The 16,147-nt window shown below is 35.7% G+C and overlaps 1 protein-coding gene across 20 annotated transcripts in view; it reads left to right on the forward strand.

Moving 5' to 3' along the window:
- Nucleotides 1-16,147, forward strand: part of ERC2 (ELKS/RAB6-interacting/CAST family member 2) — a 941,255-nt gene that overhangs the window by 438,570 nt on the left and 486,538 nt on the right. For all 20 annotated transcript variants that reach the window (XM_011371814.2, XM_011371813.2, XM_023537617.1 and 17 more), the window contains exons 8-9: nt 9,731-9,868; nt 15,456-15,596. In XM_011371814.2, coding sequence (XP_011370116.1) covers nt 9,731-9,868; nt 15,456-15,596 — 279 coding nt within the window. The remainder of the gene's footprint in view (nt 1-9,730; nt 9,869-15,455; nt 15,597-16,147) is intronic.

The raw sequence follows: 16,147 nt of genomic DNA on the forward strand, positions 1-16,147 counted from the left end.
CGATCAGCAGTATGGAAATTGAAACAATCATCAAAAACCTACCAAAAAGTAAAAGTTCAGGACCAGATGGTTCACTGGTGAATTCTACCAAACATTCAAAGATTTAATACCTATTCTTCTCAAACTCTTCCAAAAAATCAAAGAGGAGGCAATACTTCCCAACTCATTTTATGAGGCCAGTATTACTCTGATACCAAAATCTGGTAAGAATAACACAAAAAAAGAAAACTACAGACCAAATATCTCTCATGAACACAGATGCAGAAATCCTAGATAAGATATTAGCAAACTGAATACAGCAGCATATTGGAAAAATTATACACCATGATCAAGTGGCTTCATCCCAGGGGCACAGGGATACTTCAACATACACAAATTGATTAATGTGATATACCACATAAACAAATTAAAAAATAAGAATCATATGATCATAACAATAGATGCAGAAAAAGCCTTTGACAAGATACAGCATCCATTTATGATCAAAACACTTAACAAAATTGATATAGAAGGAAAGTACCTTAACATAATAAAGGCCATATATGACAAACCCTCAGCCAACATTATACTTAGTGGTGAAAAATGAAAAATCTTCCTTCTAAGATCAGGAACAAGGCAAGGCTGTTCACTATCGCCACTGTTATTCAATATAACATTGGAAATCTTAGCAAGTGCAATCAGGCAAGAGAAAGATATAAAAGGCATCCAAATAGGGAACGAAGAAATCAAACTGTCCCTATTTGAGGATGACATGATTCTCTATATAGAAAACCCTAAAGACTTTACAAGAACACTACTAGAATCAATAAGCAAATACAGTAAAGTTTCTGGATACAAAATCAACATTCAAAAATCCATAGCGTTTCTATACTCTACTAATGAAGTGTCAGCAAAAGAAGTGGAAAAAATAATTCCTTTTGCAATTGCAACAAAAAGAATAAAATACCTAGGAATAAATTTAATGAAACATGTGAAGGAACTATATAATGAAAACTACAAGACTCTATTAAAAGAGTGAAGAAGATACAAAGAAATGGAAAGATATTCCATGTTCTTGGATTGGAAGAATCAATATAGTTAAAATGACCTTATTACCTAAAGCATTATACACATTTAATGCAATCCCCATCTAAACCTCATTGCCATTTTTTAAAGAAATGGAAGAAAAAATCTTGAGATTTGTATGGAAGCAAAAAGATCCCGAATTGCCAAAGCCATCCTGAGAAAAAAGAACAAGGCTGGAGGCATCACTCTGCCTGACTTCAAATTATACTACAAAGCAACAATAATCAAAACAGCATGGTATTGGCAGCAGAACAGACACACAGACCAGTGGAACAGAATCGAGAGTCCAGAAGTAAACCCATATTTACATGGGCAAATAATTTTTGACAAGAAAGCCAAAACATACAGTGGAGAAAGGAAAGCTTCGTCAATAAATGGTGCTGGGAAAACTGGAAAGCCACCTGCAGAGTCCAAAATACTGTTTGTAAGGATGTTTAGTGACCTTAGTGATAACTTCAGTAAAGAGATAGGACACATAAAAATGGAGAAAGGAAACAAATGAACAAAGAACCAATCAGAAATGAAGAAAATAGTAACCAAAATGAATACATTAGAGGGAATCAACAGTAGATTAGATGAACCGAATCAGTGATTCGGAAGATGAGTAGCAGAAAACACCCAATCAGGACAGCAAAAAGAAAAAAGAATTTCAAAAAATGAAAAACTACTTTAAGGGGCCTCTGGGACAACATGTAGCATACCAACATTTATATCATAAGAATATCAGAAGGAGAAAAGAGAGAGCAAAGAATTGAAAACCTATTTGAAGAAATAATGACAGAAAACTTTTCTAACCTGTTGAAGGAAATAGACATACAAGCCCAGGAAGCACAGAGTGTCCCAAACAAGATAAAGCCAAGGAGGCCCACAGCAAGACACATCATAATTAAAATGCCAAAGGTTAAAGGCAAAGACTCTTATAAACAGCAAGAGAAAAGCCGTTACCTATAAGGGAACTCCATAAAACTGTCAGCTGATTTCTGAACAGAAACTTTGCAAGCCAGAAGGGATTGGCATGAAATATTCAAAGGACTTCCAACTAAGGTTACCCAGCAAAGTTATCATTTAGAATCAAAAGAACTTCCCAGACAAGAAAAAGCTAAAGAAGTTCATTACCACCAAACCAGTATTACAAGAAATGGTAGAAAGACTTCTTTAAAAAGAAGAAGAAAAGATAAAAAAATGTGAATAATAAAATGGCAATAACTACATGTCTATCAACATTACTTTAAATGTAAATGGATTGAATACTTCAATCAAAAGATAGGGTGGCTCAATGGATTAAAAAAAGAAGACCCTTACATATGCTGCCTACAAGAAACTCACTTCTGATCAAAAGATACACACAGACTAAATTAAAGGGATAGAAAAAGATATTTAATGAAAATGGAAATGAACAGAAAAAGCTGGGGTAACAATACTTATATCAGACAAACTAAACTTTAAGACAAAGAAGGACCCAGTAATCCCATTTATGGGTATTTATCTAAAGAATCCAAAAACACTAATTCAAAAAGACATGCGCATCCATATGTTCATTGCAGCATTATTTATAATAGCCAAGATATGGAAACAACCTAAGTGTCCATCAATAGATGAATGGATAAAGGAGAAGTGGTACATATATACAGTGGAATAAAAAAGAATGAAATCTTGCCATCTGAAACAACATGGATGGACCTAGAAGGTATTGTGGTGAATGAAATAAGTCAAAGCAAGACAAATACCATATGATTTTGCTTATATGTGTAATGTGAAAAACAAAATGAACAGACAAAACAGAAACAAACTCACAGATACAGACACCATTTTGATAACTGCTGGATGGGAGGGGACTTGGCAGGATGGATTAAAAAGGAGAAAGGATTAAGAAGTATAATTTGTTAGTTACAAACTATTCATGGGGATGTAAAGTTTATCATAAGGGACATAGTCAGTAATATTGTAGTAACTGTATGGTGTCAAAGGGGTACCAGATTTATCAGAGTAATCACTTCATAAGTTATATACATGTCTAATCACTACGTTGTACATCTGAAACTAATATAATATTGTATGTCAACTGTAATTGAAAAATAAAAAAATTTTAAAAAGTTCTTACCTCCATAGAACAAAAAAGAACAAAATAAAATCAGAGGGAAGTATTAAGAAAGAAATAATAAAAAGAGTAGAAATCAATAAAATTGAAAACAAAACAACACATTTAATTTAATTAAATAATATAATTAAAAGCTGCTTTTTTGAAAAAAAATCAGCAAAATTGATAAACCTCCAGCTACACTGACGAATATAAAAAAGAAGATATAAAACACCAATATCAGAAATTAAATAAGGTATTCTTATGATTCTGTAGTATTAAAAGTTGACAGGAAAATATTACAAACAACTTTATATTAATAAATTTGCTAGCTTAGTAGAAATGGACGAGTTTCTCAAAAACCACAAACTTTTAAAACCCAACCAAGATGAAATAAGTAACCTGAATAATTTTGTAACTATCAAGTGAAATGAATTTTTAATTTTAAAGTTCATGAAAAAGAACTATCTAGGCCCAAATAGCTTTACTGGAGAATATTACCAAATAGTTAGAAAATTAACACTAATTTTACTCAATCTTATACTGAAAAGGGAAGAAGGAATATTGTCCAACTAATTCATGAGGACACTCTTACCTTGATACTCAAAACAAAAAAGACAATGCAAAAAAAAGATAAAAGCAAAAAGTGAAAAAAAAAAAAACCATATAAAACCCAAAAAACTTTGACCACTATCTCCTATGAACTTGGTTATAAAACCCTTCAACAAATATTAGAATATAAAATGCAAAACGTTTATAAAAAGAATAATATACTATGACCAAGTAGGATTTATCCCAGGTATGCAAGGCTGGTTCAGCATTCAAAAATTAATCATTGTAATCTATCATGTGAACAGGCTAAAGAAAAAATATTTGACCAATTAATTAACATAGAAAAAGCATTTTATCATGACTCCTAGTCATGATAAAAACTTGTAGCAAGTTAGGAATAGAGGAGAACCACCTCATTTTGATAAGATACCTACAAAAACACATAGCCTTTCATCATTAAGACTAAATATCTTTTCCCTAAATTCAAGACAACGGCAAGGATGTCTACTCTGATTAATTTTATGTAACATAGTACACCGAAGTTCTCTCCTTCATTGCAGATGACATGATTGTCTATATAGAAAATGCCAAAGTATCATTAAAAAGGAAAAAAAAACCTCTTAGAACTAATGTTATTTCAGTAAAGTCTCAGGTTACAAGCTCAACCCACAAAAATTAATTACGTTTTTATATACTAACAATGCATATGTAGAGGCTAAAATTAAAAACAATACCAATTATAATAATGCAAAAGAAAACGAATTATTTAGATATGAATTTACCAAAATGTGCAGAATTTTTGTGTTGAAATTTATCAAATGTTAATGAAAGAAACCGGAAAAGATCTAAACAAATTGCAATATGTACTGTATTCATGGTTTGGAAGACTCAACAAAGTAAAGATGTCAATTTTCCAAAAACTGACTATGTTTAATGAAATTTCTATCAAAATTTCATCAGGTTTTTTTTTTTTTTGACTTAGACAAGCTTATTATAAAATTTTTATAGAAAGGCACAAGCCCTAGCCCTAGACTAAAACAGTCTTGTGGTGGTGTAGGGGGTGGGGGAAAGAAAGAAAGAATAAGGTGAGAAATATCATTCTACTCATATTAACCCTTGCTATATATCTACTATAATTAAGACAGTGCGATATTAGAGAGACAGAAACAGATCAATAGAACAAAACAGAGAATCCAGAAATACACCCACACAGTTATGCCTGATATTTTACTAAGGTTCAAAAATATTTCAATGAAGGAAGGATAACCTTTTTGATAAAGTACTGAGTCAATTGGACATCCATAGGCAACAAAAATGAACATTGGCCTAAGCCTTACACCTTATATAAATGAACTCAAAGTAGATTGTTAACTTAAATGTAAAATAGATAACTATAAATTTGTTAGAAAAACTATAGGACAAATGTTCAGTATCTAGGGCTTAATAATGAGTTCATAAAATTGACATCAAATGTATGATCTATAGAAGGAAAAGATGATAAATTGGACTTTGCTGTGAAAGATCCTATCTGAAGCATGAGAAGACATATAAAACAGACTATAAAATAATACAGAAAATGATTTTAAGTCATATATATGACAAAGTATCTGAAATATATAAAGAACTGGCAAAAGTCAGTAGTAAAAACAAAAACAAAACAATCCATTTAGAAAATGGGCAAAAGATATGTACAAACATTTACTGATGAGGATGAACAGTTGGCAAATATTAACACATGCTCGAAATGATTAGCCAATAAGGAAGTACAAAATAAAACCACAATGAGATGTCACTACAACTCTATTAGAATTACTAAAAAAAAAATAGTGACAACACAAAGTTGGTGGAAATGTAGGGAAACCAGATCATTTATACATTGTAGGTGGGAATGTAAAATGGTATAGCCACTCTGGAAAACAGTTTGGTAGTTCCTTATACAACTAAAATTGCTCAAATCCTGTATGACCTGGTAACTATCCTCTCTGGTAGCACTTATCCCAGAGAAATGACTTATGTTCATGGAAAAACTTGTGCATGAATATTTATAGTAGCCTACATGTAATAGCTAAAAACTGGAAACAACCCAATATCCTTTAATAGTTAAATGTTTAAGCTGGTATATTTATATCACGGAATACTACTTAGCAATGAAAAGGAACAAATTTTTAGTAAACATAACTCAGATGGATGTCCAGAGAATCATGAGTGAAAAAAAGCCAATCCCAAGGGCTATATATTATATGATTATATTTCTGTAACATTTGTCAAATGACAAAATTAAAGAAATGAAGAATAGATTCTCATTTGCCAGGGGTTAGGGACAGGGATAAGAGGCAGGAGATAAGTGGGCACAGTTATAAAAGCTCAGCACAAAGATCTTTGTAGCGATGGAATTGTTCTGTATTTTGACTTTGGTAGTGGTTACTTGACTCTACACATGTGATACAATTGCATGGAACTAAATGCAGAGACAGGGAGATGGATGGTGGTGATGGTTGCACAACATGAAGGTATTTGATTCTACTAAAATATATTTGAAAATGGTTAAGATGGCAAATTTTGTGTTATGTGTATTTTACCACAATAAAAAAGGAAAAGGTATTTCTGACATGTTGAGAGATTAGCAGGCCTATAAATTTGTGTTTCTTAAGCAACCTATTTCATTTTTAAATTTCCAATGTGTTGTGTAGCAATATGTGGTCCTACTCTTTATGATCACTCTATGGTTTTGGCCACATGTGATAGATGAGTTCAAAAACATCTCAACAGACTAATTGCTCCAAGATAGTGTAGTTTGATGGTTCAAAAGTTAACACCAGGGCTCTCTCTAGGTGTTGTGGATATGGATCTTTTATTTTTTTGGCTATATACTCTGAATTTTCTTCTGAGCTTATGAAGAACCTCTCATGCTGGAAGGTGAAATATCAACACTTGGTTTCTCAGTTTCTTTTGCATTTAGGCTGTGTACCTTATCTTAGTTTTGCTCATTAGGTGTATTTGCCCCAGAGTTGTTAGGATGTTGGGAATGTGAGGGACTCTCTGCTGCAGTGACTACAAAGTCAGGGCCATGGGGCTGCACAACTGCAGGGCTAGTGGTGATGTCCAATGGTCAGTTACAGCTCGGTTTGTGCTGTAAGCCTCAGTTTCTGGTATTCAACAGTCGGAGCAACAGTATCTATACCAGCATTTGCATCAAAACTTTGGGCAACATTCTAGGCTATTTTTCTTGATTCTGGTTCTGCAGCCTTCTGTTTATTATGTTCAAGGAAAACAAGTTGGCAGATGCAGGAAAGTATGAAGAAGAAAAGTAAAATCATTAGTCACATCATTGCCAAAGAACATTTTAGTGAATTCCTTTTATATATATTTTCATTCAAAGTAAGAATTTTTTTAACAAAATTATGTTATTTTACATTCCGCTTTTGTTCCCCTTTGCATTCTGCTATTTCCATTTAGTGGCACTTATATGCAAACATGATTTGAAATATTTGCATAATGGTTTAAATGTACTAATAATCTTTAATTGTTAGTAACTTGGACAATTTATTTTTAAGTAGGAATTTATGATATTTAATTACTATTTACTTATTATTTAATATTTATTATTTTTATATATAAATATGAACTAAAAATGACCCATAATTTCACCAGTCAGATAATCCTGCTTGGTGTTAAAAATTAATAAAACCCACATGGTTAGAAAATTCAAGCTGAAAACTACAGAAATGTATAAAAATGAAAAAACAGAAGCTTCCATCTACCTTCTGCACCCTAGATCCTTTCTCCCAAAGTTAAACACTGTAAAAAAATTCTTGTTTCTTTTCCAGAAATTTTAAAATTTCAGTAGCTACATGTATGTCTCTACTTATAGGTTTCTTTTTTTATTTACATAAGAGACTGTATTTCTCATACTGTTCTGTACCTGTGTTTCTTTATTAAGAATCATTCTTGAAGATCTTTGTAACATTTTTTAAAGTGGTTCATTCCTTGCTTTATAAATGTGTCTTCAATTCCAGATTTGTTAGTCTTGCCTGCGATACATCGGATCTTCTGCTGGGTTCTTAGATGTAGGATAAATAGATATGTCACTTGTTATGTCTCCAGGCCTCACCAGCCCACATTTCTTCAGCTCTTAGCACCTACCTACTGGTAGGTCCTCTAACCATTAACCTCCTTAGTCTTCTTGGTTATTTGCGGGGAGGCCCTAGTTTTCTTACACAGGCTCATAGTAAGTCTTCTTTAGCCTTGATTTCCAGTGCCCAAAGTTCCTTAAAATCTGTGTCTGCCATTGCCCCAGGGCTGATGCCCTGAGAGAAAGTTCCCTCTTCCCTGTCCAGGGCACTGTCTTCCAGGTTGTCAAGGTGTATCTAATCAGTTTGCTTAGAACCACTGTGGATTTACACATATGTATACACAAGTGTATCTGCCTGTGTGGGTGTACTCAAAACAATAGCACATTCTGTATGAAGAGTTAGTCATCTCAGTTGCTTGCTTCTTCTATATAAGTATCATTTTGGCATGTAACCATCTATATTCTTGCTCACTCATATATTTGCTTATGGTGTTGTGTAACTCTATGAACACTTGTCTGGAATGGAGGAAGGCTTTGTTCTGACTGTAGATGATTATGCCTTTTGAGTTCCTGTGTTCTCCATGGAAAGATAGTGAATTGTCACAGTGGTAGCTGTGTAGGAATGCACTGAGTTTTGATGAAAAAGTTTAATTATTTGACCTATAACCTATTTCCAGAATGTGTGTCTCAAGGCAGAAAATATGTGTTATTAAAAAGACACATTGGCAAAAAAAAAAAAAAAAAAAGGAAGGAAGAATGGAAGGATAAAAAGTGTATCATTGTTCACCTACCTCCATTGTAACCATTGGAAGAATTAGCCAAGTCCTGCATCCTGCACATTGAGGGTCTGCAGCTTTATTGTCTTTGTATTCAGAGCTACTTTGATGCTGCTGCTGCTGCCACCTCTGCTGTCACCCTCTCCTCCCGCTCATTATTGCTGCTACTACAATCATTATTTGTATTACCATTCCAGATTCATTCTAAATGAATCAAGTAGTCCAAAAATTTGTTTGAGTCACACACTATGAAACATGCATTTGGAATGATTTCCTGAGAAAGCCTGGGTGCAGAATACAAATATTTTGAATGGACTTATCTTAGAGTTGTACTGCTATTTTTCCTTGTCATTTTAAAACCGTTAATATGAATAAATTGTTTGTACAGTGGAGCTTTCTTTTAATCCTTAGATAAGAAATACGTGGTTTGAAAGCAGAGAATAAAAACATGAATGATAATGTACTCAATGCCCACTAGAAGGTCCTGGCTGCTGCTTCTGGGCAGGCGTTATAATCGGCTTTTTGGTGTGTTTATTTCAGGCTGCAGATAGTGGATAAAAGTGGCTGGTAGGTTGCCAACACATGACTTAGTTGCCAAATGGAGTGTTTAGTACTTGTTACATTTGATTTATATCACAAGTTCTTCCCATTAACAGTCTACTGGTGATAACCTACTTGGCTTTTCATGTGGTTACTTTGAAACAACCACTTGACAACATTTGGCATATCACAAAATTTAATACGGAATGAAGGAGCGAGTGAATGACTACATAGGTTCTGCCATATACTGATATGGTCTTGATGCAGAATGGGTACCCATTCTGTTCACTGAGTGAATAAATCTTGCATATGTGTTTCTCGGATTCATTGTACCACAATGAGGTCTATGGATTTAGACTTAAAGGGCTGGTGAAAGGGATAGAAATAGAAATAACAGAGTTTACATGTCTGAAGGGCTTGTATTTTTATGGAGAGAGATATACTGCTCATCTATATCACCATTTAAATACATGGAAGAAAGAAGCCCTCATCAAAACAGCATTGTTTCTAAGTCAAAGTGTAACCTTGTAATACTGACAATTCCATAATCTCATAACCTTTTCTTTTTTTTTAACAAATCCACTTCAGGAATCTTGGCTTTGGATATGTAATAAAACATGCATTAAATATGGTGATCTTTATTTTCAGATTGAAAATTTGCAAGAACAACTTAGGGATAAAGACAAACAACTGACCAATCTGAAAGACAGAGTGAAGTCCCTGCAGACAGATTCCAGTAATACAGATACTGCCCTGGCGACGCTCGAGGAGGCTTTGTCAGAGAAGGTGAGCTTGGACTATGAAGCGAGGTATCAGGATTTAAGGAAACATGGTTGGGAGGAGATGGTCCAAATACATTTAAATGGGCCTGCTTTTCTCCGTGCACTCACACTACCCCCAATCCCAGCTGGACCCACTCCCATGCTAGCCCTCTTCAGTAGACTCGCACACTGAAAAGAGTGTCTTTTGGAAATGCAAACCTGATCACATCACCCTTGGCCCTGCTTAAAAACCTTCACTTGCTTGTCGTTCTTAGGATGATAAAAAGTGGAATCCTTAACCTGGCCCATTGGGTCCATCCTTTTATCTGATCTGGCTCTTTCCTGACCAACTGCCTCTCTGCCTGCCTTACTCCTCTTCCTTTCCCCAACCCCCACTATTCCCTTTCTCCCTCTTATTCTCCCCCACTCCCTCTCCTTTCTTCCTTCACAGTAGTTAAGAATGTGGGCATTGGAGCCAGACTGCCTGAGTTCACATCCTAGGTTGACATTTGCTACTTTGGACAAGTTACTCAACCTTTCACTTCCTCAGTTTCTTCATTTGTAAAGGGATAATAATAGTTCCTACCTCAGTGGATTGTAATTGGAGAACATGCATTAATACATGGAACGTGTTTAGAAAAATTGGTAAATAAGTTATAGGTGTTGTTATTATTATTCTTTTATTAATCATTTCCTCAGAGAAGCCGCCTAGGTAAAATCCTCTATTATGTTCTCATGAATACTATGAATTTCCTAGAGCTTATGTCACAATCTTAATTGTGCTTTTATCTATTTTTATGTGATTAATTGATCTCTGCCAGACTCCACGCCCAAACAAAACACCCATATTTGTGTGTTATTTATGTGTGTTAGGACAATACCTACATGAGGGATTACTCAGTGGATATTGATTGAGTGAGCCCCCACTGTATGACAGCTATTGCGTGAGCACTAGAGATGCAGTGGAGGAGAGAATGAGTGAAAATCCTGGCTCTAGATTTTAATGAGGGTGAAGCAGAGACAGACAATAAATAAATAAGTAAAATGCATGTGACTTCAGAGGTTAAGTAACTCTCAGGGCATTAAATTTTCTATTTGCAGAATAGGAGCATTAGATGAAATGGCCTCCAGATTCCCCAAACCAGTGTATCTTAAAGAAGTCTTCTTTGACTTTTACTTCAGAGGGACCAGGAGGTGCTTGTTGAAAGTCTAAATTATTAGAGCTCATCTATATCTATTGAATCAGAACCTTGATTAGGGCCTGGGAATCTGTACTTTAGCAAGCTCCCCAGGTCATTTTGGTGTACACTCTAGTCTGAGAACCACTGATCTATACTAAAAATATAGGAGATAAAAGTCATATTCTATGACTAGATAGTCTTTATGTTCCTATTAAAACTTATAAGATTCTAACTTTAGGATTAAATTATAAGATTTTATTTGAAGACTTGTAAAAGTAAATATGTTGATTTTTCAGGGAAAGATATTCTTTTTTCAGTTTTTAAGAATGTATTATCTAAGCTCTGTGCAGTTATTTTGTTTGTAAAATTTGAATGAGGGGATTGTTGGTTTAAAAACTTTAATGAATATGTATCCCTTTTGCAGTTTTTGCGTGGTAGGATGTCAGCTTATTTGTATCTTCATTTTTTTCCCTCCAAATCTCCAGAAGTAAACATATGTCATATAACTTTCCATGTCAAATATTCTTGGCAGGATTTTATCACTTCTTTTCCCTGGCCATATTAAGATTTGATTTATTCTAGTTTAAGTCCCAAAGAATTCCCAAATCTGAAACTACTCCCTTTATTTAAGCACTTCCTTTGAGACTGAGGGGGTGACTGGGGAGGAAAGCTGAGGCCTGTGGGAGTCTGGCTCCCTCAAACTGTCTCCACTACTTGATAATTGCAATAAGTGGGGCAAACCTATTCTGTCAGTGTCTTTCAGTAACTTATTTTCAAAATGCACATTTAAATTAGCTAACCTCTAAGTTCCATTCTCTTTTCTCCTTTACAGTAATTGTTCCATTCGCTGATCTGCAGTCTCAGGCACACGAAATCTGAATTGGGCCATAGAGGAAGAGTAGAGAACTTAGATGCTGCAAAGGGCCTGGCAGGGAACACAAATGAGGGAATTGGGTTTGTTGTGATGTAGTAGAGACTGTTGGCAACTATGGTGAGCTGAAGAATCCTTGACTTATCTCAGAACATTCAAGTTTATATTTTTAAAAATTATGATGCTTAAGCTAAACAAGATAGCTCTGTGGGCCAGCTTTGACCTGTGAGCTGTTAGTTTCCGACCCTATCTGCATCTGATTTTTGTTGCCTCTCACAGTAATAAAGAATACAAGCAAACAGAGCAATTTACTTAGAGGGAATTTTCAAAAGGTGCCATCATCACAATTCTAGTGTGTTTGAGAAGCACAGACAAAAATGTCAGGTAGGAAATGGCAAAGTTCTCTACCATGGGACAAAGAATAGTAGACTTAAGTATTTATTTCAGTGGGTATCAAATTTCTCTGTGCATCCAAAAAATATTATTTAGGGAGCTTCTTAAAATATAGTTTCCTAGGTTCCATTTTCTAATGATTTTGATTCAGTTGCTGTGGGGCCAATGAACTTGTGATTTTTAACAAGCATACCCAGAAGACCACACTTTAAGAAACACTAAATTTATGCTCTTTTATTTTAAAGATGGGAGAAGGGCTCAGTGAGGTGAAATGCCTTGCCCAGAAATGAAAATCTGGGACATGTGCAGCACAATTCTCCATTTCCGAGCCCTGGGGAGCATCATTAATCAACCATGGCACAAGCTAACTTCTCAACCCAGCATTTCAGGAAGTTACTTGTACTCTGTCTAAGTTGGCCCTTGGTTAGGACTTTGTTGCCTACCTTGGATTATCCAAAGGCCTCTCAGGTCACAGGTGATAGAATAGTACTAAAACTCAAACCTTCTTTTCATCGTGCGTTTGATATCACCATCTCCTTAATGGCCTTTCTCTCAAAAGTTCTATTTTTATTGACATATAATTGAATAGATCCTTTAGAACAAGACATAGTGCAAAAACTAAAATGATTAATTAAATATCATGAATTCATAACAACACTTAATTATTTGCTGTCTTTTGGCCATTGAATAGATCTCATTAGGCACTATTTACCATTCCACTTGGATTATTATATCCCAGAGAATGTTATTCCTTCTGATTTCCAAGAATTTATTCAGATATCCAGAGTGCGCAAAAAATAATGCTGCTTAGCAAGATTGAGTATGACTTAGTTCTAGGACTGACACACAGAAGCTCAAGAGACAGACCCCATGGTATTTATGAAGCTGGTCTCCCAAGCCTTGCTATAGCCACATAGCAGATAAGCAGTTGAGAAAGCCAGATAGCAGAGCTAGAGGCCACTGTAATTCAGTTCCCACCCAGTGATAAAGCACAAATAGATTAGACCTGTGCAGAGCCAGATGAGTGCACAAGGAACACTTGCCAATGCAAATAAGACTAAAACAAGAACACATTGTTGGAATTTCTGCAAGTTAGCTGTTAATCAAGTAGATCATGGCATATTAGGGCTTTTTAACACATGTTTTTGACATCTGGCCCTGTGCGGCTGACAGTTAAATTAGTTTTGTGATTGACGGAGAAATATTTTGGAGTATTGAATCATCAATAACACTTAAAAACATTATAGTGCTTGCTGATTTTTTTTGTCATCGATGCCCAGTCAATAGTACAAGTGGTTAGAGCAAATCAACCTACTGTCCAAGTGACTCTGACACCTTCTGGATGTTAACACACATACTTAATTTTATTTCCCTTCCTTTGAAGACAAGATGATCCCTAATTTGAGTTCTTATTCCTTCCATCAGCCTTTTTAATTGCCTGTTGTATGCCAGACAGTCTGCCTAGCCCTTTGGATTTGAGTGCTGCTCTTTGAAAAGCTAGGCTGGGAGGATGGGCATGCAGTAAACCGTGTGAAGGGTGCTGAGTGGGAATAAATGCCACATGATCCAGCCAGAGTGACTCCTGGGAAAGTTTCCAAATAGGTGACATGGTCAGTTTGAGGCTTTAAAAATGTCACTCCAGCAGCCATGTGGTAGAAGTGATGAGATGGAGAGGGCCCGGTAGCCGGGTGACCAGTTGTGAGGCTTTTGAAATAAATGTAGGCAAAAGGCAGTGAGGGCTCAGTTGCTGAAATTATTAAAAGCCCTTGAGAGACTTACTATTCACTGAAGCTGTTTCCTTCTTTTGTAGATCACAAAATCATCCACTCACCAATGTCACAGACAAAATAAAATAGAACTGTAACTGGAATCAAGAAGAAACAATTATAGGCAATTAATTAATAGATTCATTTTGATGCAGGACAGGGCAAATTTCCCTGAGTGGGGGGTGGGTGGCGGGGGTGGGTGAGAGAGACTAATCCCTGCCCAGAGAGAAGAAGAGGGTCCTTTGGTGGAGAGCGTAGAAAGAATTCAACATACGCTCCAAAGTTAGAGTCGAAAGGAAACTTCAGATATATATTTTGGGTAATTTGTAACAAATTTTTGAAATCTAACTCAAACTTTTTTCAAATGAAATTTTCCTTAAAAACAAAAGGTTCTTATTTTGGTATCAGGAAGATTCCACCATTTTGGAAACATGTATACCAGAGTCATGTTTTCATTTCAGTATGAAAGTCAAGGGTAGACGGGTCCTCACATCTCCTTGAATGCTCCAGGAATATGTTTGTGGCAATGTGGTCTCATGGGCTTAGCTAAGACTGAGAGCCCTGAAGGCTAGGGTGGGCCTTCTGTTTTTTATCTGGGTGACCTTGGATGAGTCAGCTATCCTCTCTGAGCCTGGGTTTCCTCACCTCTACACTGTTCCCAGTGGTTCGGACCTCAAAGCTCTGATGAGGACTAGATACGTAGGGCACATCATAGTGCCTAACGCATAGTAAGCTCTCAATAAAGGAAAGCTGCTATGTGAACTTTGCTCAAATTTAAAGTGTTTTGGTGTTTCTACAGATTGCCAAGAAGCCATTGAAAAAGTCTGGAAGTAAAAAAACATCTCTAGACACATCAGAAAATCACTTTTGCAATGACCTTATTCTTTATTTTGTTTCAGGTTCTCACTGTGAATTAGCCCTAAGTCCTGGAGGACCTAGGCCTCACTTCAGTTCCCTTTCTAGTCCTAGATGACTCTTCAGAAACCAAGGAAAGTTCTTGGACATCAAATGGGAAAGCTAGGCAAAGAGGGTGGAGCCTGGAGGTTGTTTCTGCTTCTTTCCCTTGCCTGTACAAGGCTTTGGCAAGCTTAGAGTCTTGGTGGCTGAACCTCCCTCTTTGGGAATTGCTCTTGAAATTTTCTAGGTATCACCATGAACCAATAACAATCTCAGAACTTGAACATTAAGGTCCCTTGCGACTCTATGTTACTAACTTTTATTAACAAGCCAAAAGCTATATTGGTCTGCTACATTCTCTTCACAATTCTAGTTTTGAATATGTTGAGTGTGTTGATTCTGTAGAGAATTTTTTACATTTACTGCCTCATTTCTTTTTGTAGCATGCTGTGGCACATATACTGATGGGTTCTCACCTCTTCTTTTCTGACAATTGCCTCACAGGAAAGAATAATTGAGCGTTTGAAAGAACAACGGGAGAGAGATGATCGAGAAAGACTAGAAGAGATAGAATCTTTCCGAAAAGAGAACAAAGACCTGAAAGAGAAGGTCAATGCTTTACAAGCGGAACTGACTGAAAAAGAGGTGAGTCTGGAAAAACAAATGAACCATGTTGTTAGAACTCATAAAACCATATTCGTGGTAGCCTCAAGACACTAGAGACTTAGTTCGAGGGACTGTATGAGGCCTTGGGAAACATTGTTACTGTCCCTTCATAAAGCTTTCTGAATTCAAAGGAGAAAGTATTTACTATAACTTCTTTCATGGGTGATGCTCTGCATATCTTCTCTGCTCTACTAACTGTGTACAATGTAGCTCCTTGAAATTCCTTTTGGTGTTTTACCATATTTGTGGAGCTTAGAGGATTCTATGTTTTTTTCATTGTCCCATGAGTCTTCATTTGAGATAACAACAATAGCATTGATGATAATAATAATAACACCTCCACTTTATCGAAGGCCTTTTACATGCTAATGCTTGTGCTGAGTGCTTTACATTCATCTGTATTTCTCAAATGGATCACTTGATACCCCCAGGTTAAGAGATATGGTACTATGCTGGATGCAAAGATATAGGTTAACTATGGCTACTCTTCTAGGAAATCATTTTCACATTATGGTAAATAATTTAAAACA

Source organism: Pteropus vampyrus, unplaced genomic scaffold (assembly GCF_000151845.1).
Source record: "Pteropus vampyrus isolate Shadow unplaced genomic scaffold, Pvam_2.0 Scaffold195, whole genome shotgun sequence".
Taxonomy (NCBI): Eukaryota; Metazoa; Chordata; class Mammalia; order Chiroptera; family Pteropodidae; genus Pteropus; species Pteropus vampyrus.